Here is a 25,323-nt window from a genome sequence, read left to right on the forward strand (position 1 = left end):
AATATTCATTAAGGAAATTGGTCTATAGTTTTCTTTCTCAGTTTTCGATCTACCTGGTTTAGGTATCAGTACCATGTCTGTGTCATAGAAGGAATTTGGTAGGACTCCTTCAATCTCTATTTTTTCAAATAGTTTACATAGCATTGGAGTTAGTTGTTCTTTAAATGTTTGGTAGAATTCACCTGTAAATCCATCTGGTCCTGGGGACTTTTTCTTAGGAAGTTGGTTAATAGCTTGGTCTATTTCTTTTTCTGAGATGGGACTATTTAGACTACTTAATTCTTCCTCTGTTAATCTGGGCAAGCTATATTTTTGAAGGTATTCTTCCATTTCATTTAAGTTATCGAATTTATCGGCATAAAGTTGAGCAAAGTAGCTCCTAACTATTGTTCTAATTTCCTCTTCATTAGTGGTGAGTTCACCCTTTTCATTTTCAAGACTATCAATTTGCTTTTTCTCTTTCCTTTTTTTAATCAGGTTTACTAAGGGTTTGTCTATTTTGTTGGTTTTTTCATAAAACCAACTCTTAGTTTTATTAATTAATTCAATAGTTTTTTTACTTTCAATTTTATTAATCTCACCTTTTATTTTTTGAATTTCAAGTTTTGTGTTTGTCTGGGGGTTTTTAATTTGTTCCTTTTCTAGCAATTTTAGTTGTAAACCCAATTCGTTGGCCCTCTCTTTCTCTATTTTATGCAGGTAGGCCTGTAGAGATATAAAACTTCCCCTAATTACTGCTTTGGCTGTATCCCACACATTTTGGTATGATGTCTCATTATTGTCATTTTCTTGGGTGAAGTTATTAATTATGTCTATGATTTGCTGTTTTACCCAATCATTCTTTAGTATAAGATTATTTAGTTTCCAATTATTTTTTGGTCTATTTTCCCCTGGCTTTTTATTAAATGTAATTTTGATTGCATTATGGTCTGAAAAGGATGCATTTACTATTTCTGCTTTACTGCATTTGATTTTGAGGTTTTTATGCCCTAGTATATGATCAATTTTTGTATAGGTTCCATGAACTGCTGAGAAGAAAGTATATTCCTTTCTGTCTCCATTTAGCTTTCGCCAAAGATCTATCATATCAAACTTTTCTAGTATTCTATTTACCTCTTTGACTTCTTTCTTATTTATTTTGTGGTTTGATTTATCTAATTCTGAGAGTGCAAGGTTGAGATCTCCCGCTATTATAGTTTTGCTATCTATTTCCTCTTGCAGCTCTCTTAATTTCTCTTTTAAGAATTTAGATGCTGCACCACTTGGTGCATACATGTTTAATATTGATACTGCTTCACTATTGATGCTTCCCTTTAGCAGGATATAATGCCCTTCCTTATCTCTTTTAATTAGATCAATTTTTGTTTTTGCTTGATCTGAGATGAGGATGGCTACTGCTGCTTTTTTGGTTTTGCCTGAAGCATAATAGATTCTGCTCCACCCTTTTACTTTTAGTTTGAATGTCTCATCCTGTTTCAGGTGTGTTTCCTGTAAACAACATATAGTAGGATTCTGACTTTTAATCCAGTCTGCTAACTGCTTCCTCTTTATGAGGCAGTTTGCCCCATTCACATTTATGGTTAGAAGGACTAATTCTATATTGCTTGCCATCCTATTAACCCCTGCTTATGCTTTTCCCCTTTCCTTCCCTTTTACCCTCCTATCCAGTATTAAACTGGTAAACACCACTTGCTTTTCACAGCCTTCCCTTTTTAGGATCCCTCCCCCACCTTAAAGATCCTCCCCTTATTTTACCCCTTTTCCTCGAAATTACTGTATTCCCTTCCCCTTAGCTTACTCCTTCCCTTTCACTTTTCAATGAAGTGGAAGAAGTTTCACCATAAATCGAATATGTCTATTGATACACGCTATGTTCATCTCCCTCCTTTCTTTCTCTCAGATATAATAGGTTACCTTTGCCTCTTCATGAGATGTAGTACCACCACTTTGTACTTTTTTATGATATAATCTCCTTTCCACCTCTATTTTCTAAGACAAATTGTACATATGTTCTTTACATATTTTTTTGACAGAAGTATAGTTCTCAAGATTTCTTTTTACCTTTTTTAGAAGTCTCGAGTTCTGTATTTGAAGATCAAACCTCTTATGTAGGTCTGGTTTTTTCATCAAAAATAGATGGAATTCATTTATTTCGTTAAATGTCCATCTTCTTCCCTGGAAAACGATGCTCATTCTTGCTGGGTAAGTTATTCTTGGCTGCATACCAAGTTCCTTAGCCTTTCGGAATATCATGTTCCAGGCCCTGCGTTCTTTTAATGTGGACGCTGCTAGATCCTGTGTTATCCTTATTGTGGATCCTCCATATCTGAATTGTTTTTTTCTAGCAGCTTCCAATATCTTTTCCTTTGTCTGATGGTTCTTGAACTTGGCCACTATATTTCTTGGCGTTTTGATTTTAGGGTCCCTTTCAGTAGGTGATCGATGAATTTTCTCAATGTCTATTTTACCCTCTGTTTCCAAAACGTCTGGGCAGTTCTCTTTGATAATTTCCTCGAAAATGGTGTCCAAGCTCTTTTTTTCCTCCCATTTTTCAGGGAGTCCGATTATTCTCAAATTGTCTCTCCTGGATCTGTTTTCCAGGTCTGTTGTCTTTCTGGTAAGGTACTTGACAGTCTTTTCAATTGTTTCATTTCTCTGGTTTTGCTTGACTCCCTCTTGGTTTCTCCTTGAGTCATTCATTTCTACTTGTTCCAGTCTAATTTTCAATGATGTATTTTCTTCACTCACTTTTTTTATATCTCTTTGTAATTGTCCAATTGAGTTTTTATCTTCTATGGAATTTTTTTCCATTTTATCCATTTTATTTTTTAGAGAGCTGATTTCTTTTTCCAGCTCTCTAATCCTGTTTTCCTTGGAGTTGTTTACCTTTTCCAGCTCACTAATCCTGTTTTCCTTGAAGTTGTTTACCTTTTCCAGCTCACTAATCTTGTTTCTCAATGATTTGATTTCTTTATCCATTCTGTCTTTGAATGCATGGGATGACTTCTCCAGGCTCTCTTGCCAAGCTTCCCTTTCCTTTTCCCATTTCTCTTCCAGCTCTCTTGTGAGAGCCTTTTTTATTTCCTCTATGAGGTTCTTTTGTATTGAGGAGCAGCTTATATCCCTCCCAGGGGATACATCTGGGGACATTCTGTTCCTAGTCTCCTCAGCATTTGAAGTCTGCTCCCTCTCCACACAAAAGCTGTCAATGGTTAGAGCCCTTTTGAATTTTTTATTCATTTTGTCAGAATCAAAGAAAACAAACTGACAAGAGAAGCAATTGGTCTGTTTTGCGGGGGATAGGGCTGGATGTTATTAATGGGCTTCCTCTACAGACTGGGGATAGGGCAGCAGAGAGCCACTAACAGAACAGCAATGACTGTACTGAGTCTGCGCTCTGAGGCTCCGAGAACGCACCGAGTCAGTCCAGGTGGGGGTTGGGGGTGGCCGGGCTCTGAGAGACGCTGGCTTTCTGGGGTTTTAATCTTCACCTCCGGTGTTTACACCCTCTCTGCTGCTCCTGGCTTGCTGCCAAGACGGAGCATCCACACTGGGGCAAAAGCCCTTTCGCAGAAACTGCAGAGATCACACCCCTCCCCCTCCGGTCTGAGCTGTGTGAGCTGCCTGTCTTGCTCTGGCTGCCTGCCCTCAGTCTGCGCCCAGTCTGATTGACCCTCCCCCGAACAAACACAGACCTTTTCTGGCGACTTTCAAGGATGTCTTCTCTTGGTGATAATTTGTGGATTTCTTTCTGGGTCAAGCATTAAGTCAGAGGCTTGTCATGAAGTAAGTTCTGAGAGAAAGCGAGGAGCTCAAGCAGCTGTCTGCCTCCACGCCGCCATCTTAGCCGGAAGTCCTCAATTCTAATTATTAAGGAATTATTTTCCTCAGAAAATTTTTGTACCTTCTTTTACATTTGTGGGGTTCAGCTTTTAAAGAGTTATTTTCTTCAGTGAATTGTAGTACCTCTTGTTCCAGTTGGCCAGTTCTACTTTTTAAGGCATTTTTAAATGCTATCCTTCCCCTTGTTGTCCTTTGGTGCTTCTTTTACCATTTGCCCTGGTCTATTTTGAAGATATTGTTTTCTTTAGTATTTTTGTTTTGTTTTGTTTTTCCTTTACCAAGGTTTGGACTTGCTTTTTATGATTTTCATGCATCTCTCTCATTTCTCTTCCCATGTTTTCTCTCTCTCTCTCCCAATTGATTTTCAAAATCTGTTCTGAGTTCTTTTGTGTCTTGAGAACAATTCTTATTTTTCTTGGAGGCTTAGATTTAGGAACTTTGACCTTGTGTTTTGACATTCTTGTCATCATAATAAATTTTAATAGTCAGAATTTTTTTCTGTGGTTTGCTCATTTCCCCAGCCTATTATTTGAATTTTAACTCATTTTTATAGTAGGGCTCTGCTTTCAGAAGTACACTTTCCCAAGCTTGATGGGTTTTATGCAGTTATTTTCAGAGATACTTCTAGGAACACACAAGCATTTAGTTCATACAAGGTGGTATGATCTAAGAAGATGTGTGTTTATTACTTTCCTGGCCTCTGCTCTGGTCTTTGAGCCACTATAAGCACTCTATTCTGTCTTTGAACTATGAGAATGGTTCTTACTCCACTATGGCTACAAAGTCTGGGGTGCTAGTGCTCTTCTTGCCCTGGGACTTCCACCCAGCACTACAACTAGGATCTGAGTATGGGCAAAACAATAGTGCTGCCTAGTGCTACCAAAGAATACCCTGTAATTTCCTTCTGAGCAATTGTTTGACTCCCTTGCCATCTGTAGGCTGAGAGCTCTGGAAATAGCCACTGCCTATGCTGGCTCCCAAAATCTGCTCCTGGTTTGTTGAGGCTGGGACTGTATTGTCATGGCCTTCCCCAGTGTGCTCCACTCTCATCTGGGTATGACAGATTATTCCTGCTGACCTTTTAAACTGTATTTGGTATCTGTGATCTGAGAGATCTGGAAACTCTCATGCTTGCTGCTGATTCACTCCCCCAAGGCCCTACTCCTTATTTGCTGGGGCCCAGTCTATACTGACAGTCTGTGCTGAGCTACACTTCACTTTTGCCCTAGTGCAATAGATCTTTCTTGCCAACCTTCTAAGTTGTCTTGAGTGGGAAAATTGTTTTGTTCCACTTTTTTTGGTGGATTCTGCTGCTATAAAACTTATTTGGACTCATTATTTAAAGGTATTTGAAAAGATATGCGGGAGAGATCAAGCAAATAATTTCCTTTACTGTGCCATCTTGGCTCTGTCTTCTTGAGAGATCTATTCTTTATGACACTTAAATTTACCCTCAAAAGGACTTAGAATTGTCAAAGAGATAGAATAGGCTTGCGTTCCAGGTCTGGGAAGACAGCCTGTTCCAGGGTTGGAGATAAGAGATGTAGTTACTGGACTAAGAACAACAAGGAGGTATGTTTGGCTGAAATGTAGAATATACAAAAGAAAGGGGTTTATTAATACATTCACGCTTATCTAGCCACAGTTACATAACCATAATTATCCACATATTTTATTTTTTGAAGTTAGATTTTTTTTTTGCTTAGATATTTGCTTAAACTTGTAATTACTTTAATGGGAATTTACACACACACACACACACACACACACACACACACACACACACACACAGCCCTAGGAAATCAACAAAATAGGAAATCAACAGGAAGAGCTTGCAAAGGTCCAGTCTAGCTCCTCTGAAGGGCTCAGAATAAGTCCTTGCCAGGATAAGCAAAAGTCCTTGCCCCACGTTGTAGACACCAATATGTAACGTGCTGTTGTCTCTAGAAGCTGCCGATTGCTCTCTGGGAGGAGATCTGCAGTCTCAACTCAATCTCTTGGCCGCCAACTCTGACCTACAGTAGAGACTCTTTCCTCCAGAGAGCTGCCCCAACTATGGCCCAGACAAGACTCTCCCCTTGCTCAATGGTGTCTTCTTTTATCCTCCCAAAGAATGGGCGTGGGCTTCTGGGAAAAAATACTTCAACCAATGAACTTGCTCTTCCTAAACATGTAAGCTCCTCCCCAGGAGTTCACAGGGGTAAAACTCCCCTAAAGGCCAGAACTAGAGATTTGTTAAGTACTGGCTTAGCACTTAGTAAGAACCTATCTTCTCATTATCTCATTAGCACTTAGTAAGAACCTAACTAGAGCAGAGTTAAAAATCCTGTCTTAGATACTTACTAGTTGTGTTACCTTGGCAAGCCACTTAGTTTCTTTTAACCTCAGTTTTCTCAGCTGTAAAAATGGGAATAATTGTACCCATTTTTTAGTTTTTTGTGAGGATCAAATTAAAGAACTGCCTGGAATCACCTCATTGTTGGGAAGAGCCAAATCCATCATAGTTGAATATCACATAATTTTTGTTTTATTATGTACAATGTTCTGATTCTGCTCACTTCATTCAGCATCAGTTCATGACTTTAAAGGCTTTTTTTGAAAACAACCTGTTCATCATTTCTTATAGAAAAATAATATAGGTTAATTTTCTTTTTGTATTTCAAGATCCAATAGTTCAATCCAAATTGAACTAAATAAAATATTTTAAATGAACTTCACAGTAAAGCTTTAACTATTCTTTGTGTGCATTTTAGGAGTCCATCCTTTCATATAAATTTTTACAGTTGTGGATAGTAAGCTTAAAGCCAAAAAGAGGGATAGTACTACCATAAGAGATAAACAAGCCTATGTGTGCTTTTGCCTTCCATTCTCTCTCTGCTGACCTCTGAATAAAAATATCCTTTCCATGTGCTTTCCCCTTTTTTTGAAGGCCAGTCATGAGGGAGGACATTTTAATTAGAAACATTAAAATTTCATTGTGTATCCAAAATTATATGTTTTCAAGTGTTACATAATTATCTGCTGGATAGAGCTATTTTAGGAACATAAGAACATAAGAATTACTATACTGGGTCAGCCCTATTGGCTATTCATATCAGTGTTCTGTATCTGACAGCAGCACCAGGAGATATATTATGGAAAGACATGTTTATTCTTGACCTCAGTTGTGATGCAATAGAATATATGTCAACATCCTAGTTCTTTTTAATAACTCATTATAGATTTGTCATCTATGGATTTGTCTACAACTTTTGAACGCAATTTCCATTTTTATTGTGTTTTTAACATTATATTTTCTCCATGCTTCAAGAAATCTAATTTCCTTTTCTATTTACTAGTCCAAGAAACCTCCTCTTCCCCTTTAGATTGATAATTATCTTTTCTCACTTGTAAATGAACATAGGATGAATAAATTTGACTTTAGGTTTCTGAATTTCTAAAGAATGTTTTTTTAAATTTCCATTAATTTGTTTAACTAGAACTGTAATTTCATTGACATAGGGATTTCCTAGTGAGCTTTCCCTGTATTAGTTTAGAACAGCACTTGCTTTACAACTCAGGGCTTGAATCAATGACAGAATGTCATATAACCCATTAAATGTCAGAGGCAGACTCATCTTCCTTCATTATACTTGGCCTCTAATTACTACCTTTGTTGAGGCAGTCACAGCCCTGCTTGGTCTAGTTCTTCATCTGTAAAATGAGCTGGAGAAGAAAAAGGTAAGATACTCCATAATCTTTGTCAAGAACATCTCAAATGGGTTTGCAAAGAGTCAGGCACAACTTAAATAACTAAACAACAACAACAAAAGCATCTTATTAAAATTCTGTAATTAGAAAGGAGAATGAGAAAGCAAAATAATAGTAGATTGTTATCTTTAAATTTGTATTCTTTTTTCAGCCATGTGAGCAAGGACGTCACATGAAAAGGATTCACTCAGTGGCTAATATTGGCACAGCATTGAAGTTTCTTGAAGGAAGGAGGGTAAGTAGGTAATGGGGGAAGAAATCATTAGTTTTGTTTGTTTTACTGCTGCTTTTTAAAATTTGGTTTATATTGGGACATTAGGAATCAAAAAACCTCAATTTATCATAAATTGACATTTAAAATTATTAGAAATGAAAGGTACTACAAGAAACCTCTATATAATCCAAATAACAAAATGATAACTGTAAAAATGATGATAAATACTTGTATATTTGGTTACTTCAAAAGCTGTTAGGCTTACTGCAATGATAGTGATTCAGTCTCCATTAATAAGATATTTTATAATGAGGATTGTTTAAAGTATTTGGGCATGCTTAGCATTGATGTAAGAAGCTGGAGTGGGAAGGGAAATGTGATTGCTGCCTTCAAATATTTGAAAGGCTGTCATGTCAAGGAGTAATGAGATTTTTTTCCCCTTGGGTCAAGAAAGCTTAGCCAGAGGCTGAGTGGAATATGCAATGGTCAATGTGAGTATAATATCAGGAAAAACTTAATGGAATATTGGTGAGGGATGGGTTGTCTTTAGAGATGATAGACTCCTTTTCCTTGAAGGTTTTCAAGCAGAGGTAGGACAATCATTTATTAGATTCATCATAGTGGAGATTCTTTTCATGTATGGGTTGGTCTAGATGGCAGTTGAGGTGATTGTGTAATTCTTTGATTCATCTAACTCTCTGTGATATAAAGACTACAAAAGAAGAAAATAATTTTGGGGCAATATTGGTCAGTGCTCTCCTACTTCCACACATTCTCAAACCACTTCACCAGTTCATGGCCCCCTCCATGGATCTTTTGACCAAAAATGAGGCAATGTTACTCTGGGCTTTTAAACATGGTAGCTTCCCTATGCTTTCTTTAAGCTAAACAAACCATGTGATACTATACCATAAATATTCTGAATTACTGTGAAATAAAAGGACCACTGGATTAGGAGTCAGAATAGCTGACTTTGAATATATCCTTGCTGCTTAACCACTTGTATTACCTTGGTGTAATTGATTGATTAAAATCTCTGATCCTTACTTTCTTTATTTATGTACTAAGAAGGGATTAAACTGCCATTTCTAGCTCCAAATTTTATAATACTAATTATTATTTTGTAGGAAGATTTAATATTAAAGATTTCATCATTAGTTACTTTATAAGGTTATTAATGACGTAGATATTTTTAATACCACTGATTTGTGAAGCTATTGCCTGTACCTTTGAGGAATATTCTCTCCTTTGCCAGAAAAATCAATATTCACAATGTATATTTTCATAAAGCAATCTTTAGGAATAAAAGAAAACCTTATTTTCTTTTTTTTTTTTTTCTTTCACTGAAATGTAGGTCAAATTTTTCATTAGAAAAAGCATTGGTTAAAGCTAAGAAAGAAGGACAGGATATAAGTGATTTTATACATGCATATCCTGTGATTGAAAATATTGATTCTATAGGTCATAAAAGGAGAAGATATGCACCTTTAGATTTGAATAAAATTAAGGATTTGAAAAAAGGTTGTACCCTTTATGGGGCTACATCAGCTTATGTTAAAATGTTACTAGATGGTTTGTCTTATGAAGTCCTAACCCCAAATGATTGGAAATCCATAGCAAGGACATGTCTGGAACCTGGAGAAAATTTGTTATGGCTTGCAGAATTTCATGAATTATGTAAAATTCAAGTCAGATGCAATTTGGAAATAGGAGTTAACACACAATTCACTTTTGAGCACTTAGCTGGTGAAGGTCAGTATGGAGAGAATTCGGAACAGATTAATTATACCATGACAATATATGAACAAATTGCTAAGGCTGCAATAAAAGCTTGGGGTGTCCTTCCTGGACAGAAAGATCGTGGAGAGGCTTTCACTAAAATACAGCAAGGTCCCAATGAACCTTTTGCAGATTTTGTGGGACGTTTGCAAACTGCTGTCAAAAGAACTATTGGAGAAAATGCAGCTACAGAAATAATGACCAGACATCTGGCTAAGGAAAATGCCAATGAGATTTGCAAAAGAATTATATGGGGATTAGACAAAGATGCTCCTTTAGAGGAGATCATAAGACGCTGTGCTACAGTGGGAACAAATGCTTTTTACACCCGGACAATGATGAATGTGGAAAGACAGGGTCCTTCCTGGCAAAGCACTTCTAGAGAAACTAGGCAATGTTTTCAATGTGGAAAAATTGGACATCTAAGAGCTCAGTGTAGGTATGGAGATACAGTGAGAAGACAGGGTGAAAGAAGACCTAAAACCCAATGTCCAAAATGCAACAGAGGACTCCATTGGGCATCAGAGTGTAGAATAATTCAGGGAAATGGGATGAGGGGCCCAGGTCCAGGGCCCCAGGCAAAAAAGACTTGGGGCATGATGGCAGCTGATGTTACACCCAAAGAGCCTTTAGAAGGCCAGGACTCTGATTTAATCAACCAGCAGAAAAGCAATCACATGGCAGAAAGGGATTACCCAATCAGTCAACCAAAAGGCAATCAGATTGCAAAAATGGATTACACTTGGGGAGAATACAGGCCTTTTAAACCAACAGGGCTGTGTCCAGTGCAAACAATTCCAATGTAATTGCCAGATGATGAGAAGAGATTTAGAAAGTGGTAAATAGAAGGTAATTAGATAGGTTAAATGCCTGGGAGAGAGGGTTTGCTTGTATTTCTTCAGCAGGAGAAGGAATCAGATGGGTGCCAACGAGTCATATTCGCCTTGTCCATCAGAGAGAGACAGAAAAGAGAAAGACCTCAAAATAAAGGAGAAGATTTAAGAAACATCTGACACTGAAAGAGCATGGATAATAAGAAGACTGTTAAAGAACTTTAAAAACCAGCAGAAATCATTGGACTTCCTCACACAAGATGAGACTAATGGACAATGGACTTATGGACATTTATAAATTTTCAATTTATGATTATTTTATCATGTTATTTGTTATATACTTCTAGCATGTATTATGTTACTATGTGCTTATGTAATCTATGTAATTATGTGTAATGCCTCCCATATTGATGGATTTATGTTTCAAGGTCATGACTGTCCTAGGTTCTAAATCAAAAGAAAGGTGGAGATGTTAGGATTACTAGGTGAGAACTCAGGTTGTCTGGACAGTGACAAGGTGAGAATTCAGGTTGTCTGGACAATTACAAGGTGAGAACTCAGGTTGACTTGATAGAAGGAGCAAGCTCATTGGCTGAAGTGGTTCTTCCCAGAAGCCCTTGTATTATCCCACGCCCATTCTCTGGGAGGATAAAAGACAACATTGGGCCTGGAGAGCAGATTGGATTGGAGAAGGATAAGAGTCAAAGAGGAGAAGACTCTGCACTACATCTGGCTTGACGCAGCTCTCTGCAGGAAGGGAAGTCACTTCTCTGGACAAGAGTTAACAGCAACTGCCTGGAGACAACGGTTAGCTACAGGAAGAAGAATCTGTCTGAGAGATTTGAGTAGACACAGCAGATCTCTTCCCAGAGAGTGATCCGGCAGCTTCTGGAGACGACAGCTCGCTACAATTATGGAGGCATATTTTTTTTCTTTTGTTTTTGCATTTTACCATCAATATAAAGTATTGTATTTGGGGCCTCAGCTGGCAACAGTATTACACTGTCTTCTGATTTCTGATCTCCCAAAGTGCCTTAGCTGTTCTAAATTCAAAGGAAAAAAAAATCTGATTTGTGTTTTGTTCTCCTTAAAGTAACTTTCTTTCATTTCTTGTTTTTATAGCTTTACTGAATATTAGACTGTAAGGAAGGAAAATATTTTTGTGGATGTTTTTTCATCTGTTCCTCCTAAAAGACTGCTCAGTTTTCTTCCTTAAATCTTCTTTTAAAAAGCTCTGTTTTCTCTCTGCCATATTTTCAATAGATTTTCCATTAATGTATGTAGTTAGAAGTATATTTTAAGATTTAGTATTTGATTCCAAAATTCATTTATTCCTTACATTTGTTTTGTTACTGTAATGCCAGAGAAACTGAGGCAAGATAGAGTTTAGAGAACTTTTAATATCTTATTTGGATTTCTGAGAGAGAGAGATTGTGCTGGGGGCATGCTGCCCCTAGGGCTGATGTCCAAAGCATCCAGCAAACAATGTGAATTCTCAATGACATATATACACACATGACTCAGCTACAGGGGTAGACTGAGGCAGGGACACAGTCAGAGCATTGAGAGTGGAAATGGACTATCAATCTGGTTCTGACAGGATGGGGGAAGGCACCATACATTCTGATAAATTTTAAGTAGAACAATGACAGGATAGGGGGTAGGACCATAAATTCTTGATGACAGAAGGAGTTAGGAGCCAGGAAGTCTGAACTCCCCCTTATCTTGAGTCTCACATGGACAATTTATAAAGTTAGAGCAAGTCACCCTGAGTTATATCAGTCTTAATGAACTGGGGGCGAGGATTGCAACTAAGGGGATTGAGGCATAACAATTAGGGAAACTGAGGCAGAACAATAAAAGGAAACTGTGGCACAACATTATATGGTCTGAGAAATGATGAGAGCGTATGTTCTGTAGCCCTCTATTAAGGCAAGCTCTGTGGCTGTTTTTCATTCCACAATATCCTCCATTTCATTGTTTATTTAATTGCTCAAAAAAATCTATATGCCTGTCTATAATATGAATTCCTTTTTATAGGCTCAAAATTGTTTATTTCAAACATAATAACAGCTTGCTTTTATATACTGTCTTAAAGTTTACAATATACTTTACATATATATATATTATCTCATTTGATCTTCTCAACCCCCTTTTAATTAGGTGCTATTCTTTTTGCATATGTATTAACTGAGGCTCAGAGATAGGAACTGAATCACCCACAATCACACAGTAGGAAGTACCTCAAGCAGAATTTGAATTCAGGTCATTTGGTTCAGCCATTTGAGCACAGGACTTAGAATTAAGAAGACGCATTCTCTTCAAAACCTGTGTTAGATTCTTACTAGTTGTGTTACTCTGGACAAGTCACTAACTTTACCTATATCTTAATCCCTAATCTATAAGTGACATGAAGAAGAAAATAGCAAACCATTGCCAAGTGTCTTTGCCAAGAAAACTCCAAATGGGTTCATGAAGAGTCAGACATGACCAAAATTCTCTGTTCTCTAGATTGTCCTCAAATTGGCATTTTCTTCAAGTCGTTGAGCAAAAGATAAAATTCTAAAGTAAAGAAAATGCTTTATTTTTTATTCAGACTTTTCTTATGCTCTCTGTAGTATAATGGGCTTGTGTGTCTATTTATTAATAGATTAAATATCCCATCTTTACCACCTCTATTTTCTGACAATGAGTGGATCAAGTGGCAGAATCAAAATACAATATGCTTAATTAAGTGCCTCTTCTGAAAGGACATCTTGAGGAGGGGAGAAAGTGACTGGCATAATGTTGGAAAATTCTTGATACTTCATAAGATTAGAATAATTTTAGTTGAATTATATTCCTTCCAATTATATTTAATTAGACCAAATTTCCAGTGGTACTTCTTCCAAAATTTGGAAATTCCAACAGAATTCATTGGTTGAATAAATATCAGCCAGTCAATAAGTAAGCATTAATTAATTGTCTACATTGTGCCAGGCACTATGCTAAAGCTTTGGCTGTACAGAAAGAAACAAGAAACACTCCCTCCTCTCAAGGAGCTTATAATCTAACCAGGAAGAACAACAAGCAAATGAGTATGGACAAACAAGCTCCATATAGAACAAATAGGAAATAACTAACACAGAGAAGGCATTAGAATTAAGAGAGTTTGAAAAAAGCTTCCTTTAAAAGATGGGATTTTAGTTGGGACTAAGAGAGACAGAAGACAGAGATGAGAAGGAAGAATCTTGCAGCCATGAAGGACAACCAGTGAAAATTCCTGGAGTGGAGAGATGGAAAGTATTATTTGGGAACAGCAAAGAGACTTTGTTGGGGATTAAGGAAGGGGGGTGGTGGATAGGAGTGCCCTGGAGTGTGAAGGTGTTTGAATATCTAAGAGATGTTTTTATGTTTGGTTCTGAAGATAATAGGGAGTCACATGGCTGGAACTACTTTTTAGGATATTCACTGATGGCAGAATGGAGAGAGTGGAGTGGGGAGAGATTTAAGACAGACAGAGCCACCAGCATGCTAATGATAAAGTTTAAGGATGAGGTGATAAGGAACTGAAAAGTTGATTCAGCATTAGAGGAGAAAAAAATGTAGACATGAAAGATAAATCTTGATAACAAATGGAACATGAAAGGTGAGAGATAATGAGGAATTTGAGGATGACATTTAGGTTGTCAGATGGGGAACTGGGATGATGACAATATCCTGGGCAGTAATAGGGATGTTTGGAGGGAAAGGGTGATTTTAGGGGGAAGGATAATGAATTCCAATTTGGACATGTTAAGTTTAAGATGTTAAGTTTAACATCAAAATTGAGATGTTTAAATAGTGTTAGAAAATATGTAATATTGGAAAGCTAGGTTGAAGCCAAGTTGTTATGGATTTGAAAAGATAAAAAGCAGTTTATATTTGATGCTAAAGACAATAGGGATCCAGTAGAGTTTATAGAAGAGTGAATGACATGGCCAGAGCTATGTTTTAGGAGAATTACTTTAGTATATATGGAATGGATGATTTGGGATGGGGAGATGCTTGAAAGAGGGAAATCAATCAGGATATTGCAATAGTCCAGGTGAAAAGTTATGAGAGCTTGAATTAAGGTTGTGAATATAGGAAAAGAGAAAAAAAAAAGGATAAAATAGATGTAGTATAAAAGACAACATTGGACAATTGACTGAATAGGTGGAACAAATGTGACTAAGGATATTGAGCATACAGCTTTTATAATACAAAAATAGATATCCAGAACAATACACTTTTCTTCTTACTGAATGGTCTCCTTTGTTTTTATTTAAACCAACCTTTCTAAGGTCTCTGAAATCCTATTTCCAAGACTTTCTGATACTTTGTTCTGTGGTAGAATGGGTATCATAGATATACCCTCAAATCAGTAAGCCTTGTGTGCTTTTTCTTGATTCATTTACAAAGTCCAACCACCTCTTCGTATATAGTTTAATTACTGTACTATACAAGCCTAGCTCTTGTCCTCACACACTTCCTTGACATAGGGAAGAGAATTGCTTTGTACATTTAAGTATTAAAATAGGGAGGCATTAGAGGCTAAATATTAGTAAACTATTTTCTTTAATAGTATGGGTACAATTTAACTCTATGTCCTTGCTTAGTAGGTTCAAATATACTAGAAAAAAAAAAGATCATTTATAAGTGATTAGAATCTTATTGTGAGTTATTAATGTAATTAGGATGTAGGGGAAGGGGATGGGATTGGAAAAAAAAAACAACTTGGTACTGCAAACTATTAACAAGGAAGATAATATAAAAGGATAAGGATTAAATATTACTTTGTTTTCTGCAATGATCAAATAGTTATTGAAATGATTTCAGTGTCCATTAAAGATGATTTGAAAAGAGAAGTTGTAGAATGATTAGAGGTCAATCAATATTATTAAAATGATTGAAAGTTGGTACTATGAGGAATGGTTGAAGCCATCAAGATTGCTGCTTTAGCATTTGTTCAAAGTATTTCTCGTTCTCCAGTTAGTGCCCAAGAAAAAATCCACACACAGAGAAAGAAGAGGGCTAAAATGAAACTGTTGGTATTTTAGGTGGATAGAAGGAAAGTCTTTTTAATCACTAGAATAATGAAACATGCAAATGAGTGACCAAAGGAGACTGAGAATCTCATGCCTTAAAATTCAAGGAGGAAATAGCTGTGCATTGGAATGACAAACATCATAATCATAGGATTTGAGAGTTGGAAAGTCAGGAAACATCTAGTCTAACCCCCATATGAAAGAAATCCTCACCATAATATCTCTGACAAATAGTCATCCAGCTTTTGCTTGAATATTTCAAGAAAAGTGAACTTACCTCCTTTGGAGGTATCCTTTTCCACTTCTGGGCAGCTCATATTACAAAGAAGTTTCTCTCTGACATCAAGCACAATTTGGCCTCCTTGCACCTTCTTCTCTGCTTCTGGTTTTTCTCTCTGGATCCAAAGAAAACAAGTCTAATTTTCCTTCCAAATGGCAATCTTCCACATACTTAAAGAAAGCTAGGTTGCCCAGTTATCTTTTTCCCCCCCTCAGGCTAAACATGCCAAATTCTTTCAACCAGTCCCTGTGTGTTGTGAATTTGAAGTCTCTTACCATCTTGATTGGCTTCCTTTAAATACTATCCAGTTTATCAATGACCTTCTCAATATGAAGATGATGCTCTATAAAAATTCTGGCAAAGCAGAGTATAGTGGAATTATTACCTCCTCATTCCTGGAACTTATGTCTAGCCCTCTTAACGAACTCTTAGATTGTCATACCATTTTTAGGTGCCACATCCTATTGCTCACTCATTAAGTTTGCAGTTCACTACAACTCCTTTAAAAAAATAACAACTGGGGGTTAAAATCACTGGGCTGGACTACATGAATGTAAAATCTATCTCCAAGCTGTAATGGATTAAAATAATTTATCTGATTTTTTCTTATTTTTCTTATAAGGCCCCATTCTAAAATTAATGTGTTAAACCAACTAAATGAAAAATTCCACATTTCAGATTATTTTATATAATAATTAGCTGTCTTTCCCTTTTACCAGATAATGCTGCTTTTTTTTTTTTATAATATGTATGTCATCTTTTTCCTTTGTTTTCCATGTCAGTCCATGTACAGAGGATCACCGGTTAGTACAAGTTTTTGTAGAACTTTTAATTCCTGGTTTCTTATAGGTAAAAAAGAACCTAAGTTACATGATATTTCAGACTCCCAAGTAAGTGCATAATTTTAAACCACTTACCATGATCTTGGGTTCCAGCCAGCAATCAAAGAGAATTACATTTTCTTTGAGATTTTGTTGGTTATTCTTTGCATGATGTGCATTTTTTTCACCATTAAGTAAAGCAAGTATTAATCAATACTTGATGTTGAAAAACTAAAATGTTTCTTTGCAATGCACCTAATGAATGTCACAGAAAATTCAGCCAAGATTGTCTACTTGAATGTTTTTATGGGTTCAACACATATTTGTCTTCTATTACATAGGCATGTTTAAATTTCAATGTTATCTGATAAGCTCTAGATGATTATCCCAATAATTAAAATATGTGTTGTCCTATTCAAATATACTTTCTTATTTTTTAAAACAGATTAAACTAGTGAACATAAACTGCACTGATATAGCTGATGGCCGACCTTCTATCGTCCTTGGCTTGGTTTGGACCATTATTTTGTATTTTCAGGTATGAAGACAGAACATCATTACTATTTTGCTATATTATCAAATGCTGAAGCAATAGTTTTGCATTTCTACTACTATGAGTTAAGAACTAAGTTAGCAGAAACATAACCTAGAATGGAAAAATAAAATTGCCATGACTGGGACAATAATGTCCACCTTTCAATATTCTGCCTACATCTAATTGTATACTGACACAAGATCTCCAAACTAAAAGTTGTAAAGGGGAGAATAAGTTGAATAAGCATTGTCCTGGCTCAAGGTTTAAATTTTACAGAAAGAAGGCTAAAACCGGAGGTGGGAAGGTGGGAGAGGAGGCCAGATAAGGCAACAAAAAGAAGATGACTTTTTAAAAAATAATTATCTTCAAAGGAGATTATCATTTAACTAGTTACTAGAGCTGTTACAAATGTGAAAGAGAGTAAATAATTCAACCTTTTACCTCAAAATACTGTACCAACAACAATATTCAATCAAAAAGAATGAATATAAGATTACTTACTTTGTTCACATCTCATAAAATTTGAATGTATGCACATCTGAGGCAAGATAACTTGGATATAAATTTTTTTTACATATTTCACTTATAAACTAAACTTTTCAAGAGCAAGGAAACACCAGTGATATATATCATGAATAATAAATTCCATATTTGAACAGTAATTTGTACTGTAAAATACAACTGTACAAAGTAATATGAGGAAAAGAAAGATTGTTAGGTGATCTTTGGAACTAGATAATCTAGTTCATCAGCTAAATTAAATGATCGTGCATAGATTCCTTTACTTTTGTAGCCCTCCATTTTATTATCTTTTTTAAGGAGGTAAATTGGATTATTTGGTGCATAGAATGCCTTCCTGCTCTGAAATTCTATATTCTTATAATACTTTACCATTTCAATAACATACTTTTATTAGAAGGTGATGAGTGTATTTTGTGTTTGTTTCATTTAATGAAAATCCTATTTGATTACATTTCTTTTACAATTCATCAATAGCACATTTAGCACTCAAAAGCTAAATGTCCAACAAGAACTACAGTACCAGTATTTATGCTGTATCTGGTTTTGTTCATTGACAAACAGATTGAAGAGCTCACAAGTAACCTTCCACAGCTGCAGTCCCTGTCCAGTAGTACATCTTCCATGGACAGTGTCCTTAGCTCAGAAACTGCCAGCCCACCAAACAAACGGAAGGTGGTAACCAAAGTTCAAGGGAATGCTAAGAAGGCCTTATTAAAATGGGTGCAGTACACAGCAGCAAAGTAAGTACTTCCTCTGTTTATTTGGATTCTGATCCTGAATGAAGCAGGATGAATTACTGAGCTCTTTTTTCCCCCTTGTTAGGCAACAGCTCCAAGAAATATTGGAGGGACTCTTTTCCCATTCACTTTGTTTTGTTATTAAATTGGGAATGTTTAATAAGAAATCTAAACCTGATTCTTTATGCTTCTTCTTGTATAAGAACTTAAAGGCATTAAAATTTATGCCTTTCCTAATTGATAGAAAAGACTATGACTTTTATTTTCTAAGTCATTATGGGTGATATTTTTGTCTTTACAATTAATCTTTTCTGAATTAATTCATAGCTTCACAGCTGTCTAATTCCTCTTCAGGATATATATTCATTTCCTTTTAGGCAAATGATCTGTAATTCATCTTTTTAATAAAAACTAGGTTCTTTTCTTTTTCATACATCTTTTTCATGACTAGAATTTTTCTTTCTTCCTATGATTTCTTTTGTTGCTTTGGTTGTAGATTTCTTTGTAAGACTCATATTTATATCTTTAGGGCTGAATATTTACTGATTGCCATCAGGTTTTGAAGGCATAACATGACTGCATGTCTGGAAAAATAATAGATTGACGTTCTCCTGGAACTTAAAAAAATAAACATTCCAAAATGGTTATTGACAAAACAAAATAATGAATTTGGTTGCACATTCTAATAACTCAAGGGGAAAAATATCAAACAACATTTTTGGTTCCATCGTCTGAATATTTCAGGTTCAGATAGGATGGATGTTTTTGTTTAGATTATAAAAGAAAACAGCCTCGTCCTCTATCTTATTTTGTGGTAGTTGATATTCCTCTTTTCTATATCTATGAATTAAAGTTTTAAAAAAATGTTCCTTAAAATGCCCATTCTACTTAGAACTTGTACAATATGGTTCAATGGAAAGATCACTCACTCTGGAATTAGAATCCTGAGTCTGGGATTTCCTACCTCCATGTTTTAGGCAAGCTACTTGACCTCCCTGGGCTTCTTTTTCTTCATTTATAAAGTGAGGGAGTTAGACAAGATGAAAATTAAGATTCTTTCTAGTTTTAGATGAATAATGTCATGATATTTTGAACATTAACAAATTTCATTTTTAGAATGTTTTGGGAGCTTCAGTTCAAATGACTTATATAAAAGAAGAATGTAAACATTTATTTTTCAATATGCTGTATCTAATTTTAAAATTTGTTGTCATTGGAAATTGAATTTTTTGGACTTTGTGTTAACTAACATTTTTGTAATCCATATTAACATAAAATTATTTCCAAAATGAATACTCTGAGGTGGTTTGTAATTTCAAAAACCCTTATGTTTCATCCAATCCTATAATAATTTAGTGTTACTAATATGTACATATTAAATCTTAACTGTGCAGGAGGAGCAGAAGGGCCTGGTAAGTGGACACTGAAATATACTTGCCATGCCTGCACAGTCTTGTGATGATTTTCCAATTTGTCCTATTATGGTATATGTAATTAAGAGTGTTGCCTTTGTATATTGCTTCATACAGCATTAAATTATGAAAAATGCCAAGTAAATAGATTAGCATCTAGAATTTCAGCATTTGAAATAAACCAACCTTCAATTTAATGCTGTTAGAGCAGTTCTTCATTTTCTGTTGTCTTTCTCATATTTTGTTAGGCTTCAGTAATGTGCCAAGTTATGATTGTGATTAGCTCTCCCATATATCTGTGATGTCAAGTTAGCATTCTTCTACCTAATCTGCGCATCTTCTCTGTTACTTGAGGACTGAGTATTTTTCATTTTATCATCCTAACAAAGGGATATGTTTCATTTTGGAATTACCTGTTATGTAGGGCTTATTGATCATAGTGAATTATTGTAGTAAGTGGCTGTTTTGTAAATGTGTCACATCAAGTTTATAAATGGAATGGGAAGTCTATGAAGAGGGAAAATTGTTTTAATGATTAATAAACCAGTAGAGATAAATTATGGTTTCTATAAAAATCTGAAAATAATGGCTATAATATGATGTTAAAATATGTCCTAATACCAGGCCATTCCAAAAAACTTCAAATTTGAACAATATTTGCTAAGTGTCCACCATGTGCAAGACACTGGGTTAAGTGGTGGAAAATGCCAAAACGAAATGCAATCCCTACCCTAAAAGAGCTTACAATCTTGTGGAATGGTGGTGATGGTTAAACACATTATGTTTCAACTTCAATTTTTACAATTATAACACACCATATTTATGAATTAAGCTTGTCTTAACAATTGTACTTATCACATATTTTGACTTGCTGTGAAAATGAATTAGAGGATCTAGTTCAGGAAGAAATAATCTTATACCCTATGTATGTCAGGCTTAACTATATAATATCTAGATCAATTTTTAAATAGACAAACATACCATAATTAATTTGCTCTAAGTAGTGTGATTCTTTAAAGTCAACTTCAGGTCATTAGCTTAGTACTTATTCCAGTTATGGTACTATTGCCCAAAATATTTTTCAACATTTTGTTGGGAACGGCCCTCAGAGCAAGTTTATGAACTACCAGGAAACTGAACTAATCACATTATTTATTTGTTATATACTTTTAAAATTTAAACAAAAACCAAAAAAACCCTTTTTATTTTACTTAATAGATTATATTCTAAGTTTTTTTTTCTTTACTATTTCCAAAAGCCAAAATCAACTTTAAATGAAAAAAATCATTGAAGAGATGTAAAAAATGTGACAGTCTCTGAAGGCAATGCTGAAAGAGGAGTAGTGAAAAAGTTTCATGAAATTGCAGCATTTTTAAGGAAAACATCATGTATACCTTTCCATGATAATAAATTTAAAAGGGGATGCAGTAATCAATCATGCTTATTAAAATATTGGTGCTGATATTTTATAGTCGCTCATATTAGGAACTTTCTCCAGGGAATAATGGATAGACATTGCTTTCAAAGAAGACTATATAATAGGGACTTATTCTAAATTGGAGTATTTTTGTTTCCACTCCTTTCTATTCTTTTTTTCTTAACTTCTTTATCCAAGTTTCTTTTCCTTAACTGAGTTTTTCTTTTTCTTCAAGATAACAACAAATAATCAAATAAAAACAGATATTATGAAAATATAATTCTAAACTTGTAATTAGTATGATGGAAGATAAAATAATATATAACTAAATGCAGGGAATTAATTTTAATTGTCTTGGAAAATAACCAATTTAACTAAAATTCTACACTTTAATATTTATTAAACTAGAGCTATCATTTGATCTGCACAAAATATATATTAAAGAACAATGTACTTGCATGAAACAGTATTCATTATTGTCTGTTGTTCAAAATGCTTTCTTATTATTTGCATATAAATGAACCAACACATTTTGTCTTGCCTTCTTTTTTCTATACACTTTCTTTTTTGTTCTCTTTTCCTTTTCCTTCTTTCTTCCACTTGCTTTCTTTCCTTTCTCCTTCTTTTCTGTTGTTTTCCTCTTCTTCTACTTTTTTTTTTTTTAATTTAAACATATCAAGGCAAGTTGGGATTGAAGTAAAAGATTTTGGACGAAGTTGGAGAAGTGGGGTAGCATTTCATTCTGTTATTCATGCTATTCGGCCAGAATTAGTGGACTTGGAGAAAGTGAAAGGAAGACCTAACAGAGAAAATTTGGAAGAGGCCTTCACTATTGCTGAAACAGAATTAGGAATCCCAAGACTCCTAGATCCTGAAGGTATGCTTGGTTTTCTGTTTGACCAATGTAAATTGATTGGCACTATGCACTTGGTCTCTGCAAATGGTTAACTAGAACAAATATTTCATTCTTACTGAAAAAGGACTAAAAATAAAACTACATAACATGTAAAGAGCTTTGCAAACTTTAAAATACTATTTGTTAGTTATAAATAAAACATATTAAGCCAGATGTTTCTAATATTCTAGGTGACTTTTTAAGTTATGATCCTTTGTAAGTAAAATTGCCATCCTTATACTCTTTAAAGTCAATTCAATAGTCATTTTATAACCTTTATTATATGCAACACAATGTGATAAGTGCTGAGAATATAAAGAAAGAAAAAAATGTAGTCTGTACCATATTGGGTATAGTGGACAGGGATATATCAGTTATACAAATATATGAATACAAAACAATTCTAGGAGATAGAATTCACCAACAACTATGGGGGAGAAAAAATGTAAGACTTTACATACAAGATATTCCTGAACTTATCTTTGAAAGAAGCTAGAGATTTCAAGAATCAGGGAATTCATTCCAGGTTTAGAAGACAGAATGTGTAAAAGCAAAGGATGGAAGGTGAAATGTCAAGTTGAGAGTACAATTAAACCAGTTCATGCAAAAGGTAGAATGCAGAAAAAAACTGTGTAACATGAAATAGTTCAGGAAAAGAAAATGGAAGTCATATAGCAAATTACTTTTTAGAAGTTTTTGTTTGTTTGTTTTTTTATAATTCAGACAGGACTTCTGAATGGAGATTACCAAGAGGTGATTTGTGATGTAAAATTAGAATTGAGAAAGTTTAGGTCTGGGTACTCAGATCTGGGAATCATTTTCCTAGAGATGATAATTTAGTTCACAGCAGCTGTTGGTTTCATTTAAGCAAGGTGCATAGAACAAGAAAAGAATTTAAGATAGTATCTTGGAGTATGCTTATACTTTAGGTGAGAAACAGATGATGAGCTAGCAAATGAGATAGAAGAGTAGTTATAACTAGAACAAGGAATAAGGAGAGCAGTAACCAGAAGAGTAATAAATATAAAGGGAAAAAGCTAGTCAACAATGTCAAAATCATAAAAGTGGGCAAATAGAATAAGGGATGAGTAAAGGTAATTGAATTTAGTAGACAAATGTGGAAGCCAAGTGGCAAAGGATTGGAGAGTAGGAATATTGGATAGGTTTGTATGTAATAGAGAAGGAGCTGATAATGTTGGTATTACTGTTCAGTTGTTCAGTCATATCTTATTCTTCATGACCCAATTGGCTATATTGTACCAATATTATCTCTGGTGCTTTCTTACCAAAGATACTATAATGTTTTGCCAATTCCTACTCTAACAGATTAAGGCAAACAGAGATCAAGTGACTTGCCCAGGGTGATACACCAAGTAATTGTTTTAAACTGGATTAGAATTAGGATTTTCCTATCTTCAGGCCCAGTCATCTATTCACTGGGCCATCTAAATACAAATAATGATTGAATGCAAGAAAATAGCTAAAGATATAAATTCCTGAGAAGATGGAAGGTGATGAGATCACAGACATGCCTAAAAGTTCTAACCTTGGAAAAAAAAAAAAAAGCAAATCTTTGACAGAGACTAGTTAAAAGCAGGAGAGAATGACAGATAATGTAGAGATGTTTTCAGTTATAAAATATGGAAGAAGGTAGAGCTCAAATGAGATGGCATTTATTTTCTCATCAAACTATGAGATGACATGCTCTGTTGAGGAGGATGTGTGTAGGGCTCTGATGAAAGAAAAAAGTGTATAATAACTATTGCTAGAAGTGTGGTAATCAGCGAAGAATAAAAAATAAATTATGCAACTGCAAGAGACTTTCAAATAAACTGTATTGGAATTTGGTGGCATGTTTGTGTGACTTCCTCCAGCAATGTTCAAGTAGTATCTTAGATCAGAACATTAATGTTCAAATGGTTCACTAATAAGAGCAAAAGAGGCACATGGTGAATCTAAGCCAAGATTGGAGTTTTGCTAAATATAAGTGGAAATAGAATAAGGGGACATGGATTCAAAGATACAAAATTATGTATAATTTAATTCTTCAAATACAAGGATAAGATGGTGAAGGGAAGAAAATGAAATGAAGCGGGAGCAATAGACTGGCAGTGTGGAGGGATTGTAGGGCTCAGCCATAGATTTGTTTTAGGATGAATAACAGTGAGAAAAAGTCCTTTAATTATTTCACACTCAGAATATAAAAATAAATTTATAGATATTAATTAATGAATGAGTTTTTTTAAATGAATATAGTAAGAGCCATATGTGTTATGTGACAAGGGATTTAAAAAAAAAAAAGATACCAAAATTGTTAAGGATTGTGGTCTAAGGATAATTGTCTTTTTTTTTCCCCCCCCTGAGGCTGGGGTTAAGTGATTTGCCCAGGGTCACACAGCTGGGAAGTGTTAAGTGTCTGAGACCACATTTGAACTCGGGTCCTCCTGAATTCAAGGCTGGTGCTCTATCCACTGCGCCATCTAGCTGCCCCTAGATAGTTGTCTTTTAAAAATAATTATGTTATTAGGTACTTAGAAATCAAAGGGTTTGGACCTTTGGATGATTCTCCAAGTAAAGCATTAGTTTTATTTCAGATGGAACTTTATTTAAGAAATTTGTGAATTATTGATCTGTTAATAGTCATAAAAGGAAATTGGGAAATTGTGTTCTAAATGGGGTAGTGCAGAGATATCTTGACAACTTCTCAGGATAGGTAGCTGAAGCTTTCTCCAGAATCTCAGTCCCTAATAACTTCCCTCTGACTTCAGGGCAAAGGATGGATTACTTGCCTTTTAAGAAGTCTTCACTATGCCCCTAAACAATCAGGTAATTTTTTATACGTGTCAATAAGTTGACTTTCTTCTAAGAGTTGCCATAACCAAGTCTTCCTCTCCAAGCTCCAGAGGATATGGCAGAACTCACATCTCATTGTGGTTAACTTCCTGAAAATGGAATTAGGTGAAAATATGAATGGAAACCACTACAGAAATCTTAGCTTTTGTTTGAAAACCAAAGATTAGACTACACATGCATCGCAATAATTTTTCATTTGGTCCTATGCTTAAAATTGATTTAAGTACAGCATTTTTAATCCAGATCTGAATCTTGCAAATAATTTATACTTTAGCAATTAGGCAAAGGTACAGTTATAGAAAATATTAGGTTCCTAATGTTAATAATTCTTATAAATATTTCATTGCATTATTCATCATTTGCCCAAATATTTTTTATGCATTT

General features: G+C 35.0%; 1 protein-coding gene across 20 annotated transcripts in view; it reads left to right on the forward strand.

The window, feature by feature from the left end:
- SYNE1 (spectrin repeat containing nuclear envelope protein 1) overlaps nt 1-25,323 on the forward strand; it is a 571,419-nt gene that overhangs the window by 129,403 nt on the left and 416,693 nt on the right. For 15 of the 20 annotated variants that reach the window (XM_074309511.1, XM_074309493.1, XM_074309505.1 and 12 more), the window contains exons 5-10: nt 7,745-7,828; nt 16,530-16,550; nt 17,014-17,106; nt 18,187-18,365; nt 19,757-19,774; nt 21,872-22,068. In XM_074309511.1, coding sequence (XP_074165612.1) covers nt 7,745-7,828; nt 16,530-16,550; nt 17,014-17,106; nt 18,187-18,365; nt 19,757-19,774; nt 21,872-22,068 — 592 coding nt within the window. The remainder of the gene's footprint in view (nt 1-7,744; nt 7,829-16,529; nt 16,551-17,013; nt 17,107-18,186; nt 18,366-19,756; nt 19,775-21,871; nt 22,069-25,323) is intronic. The other 5 variants (XM_074309500.1, XM_074309515.1, XM_074309504.1 and 2 more) reach the window with 3 other exon arrangements.

This window comes from Sminthopsis crassicaudata, chromosome 4, assembly GCF_048593235.1.
Source record: "Sminthopsis crassicaudata isolate SCR6 chromosome 4, ASM4859323v1, whole genome shotgun sequence".
In the NCBI taxonomy this organism is placed as follows: domain Eukaryota; kingdom Metazoa; phylum Chordata; class Mammalia; order Dasyuromorphia; family Dasyuridae; genus Sminthopsis; species Sminthopsis crassicaudata.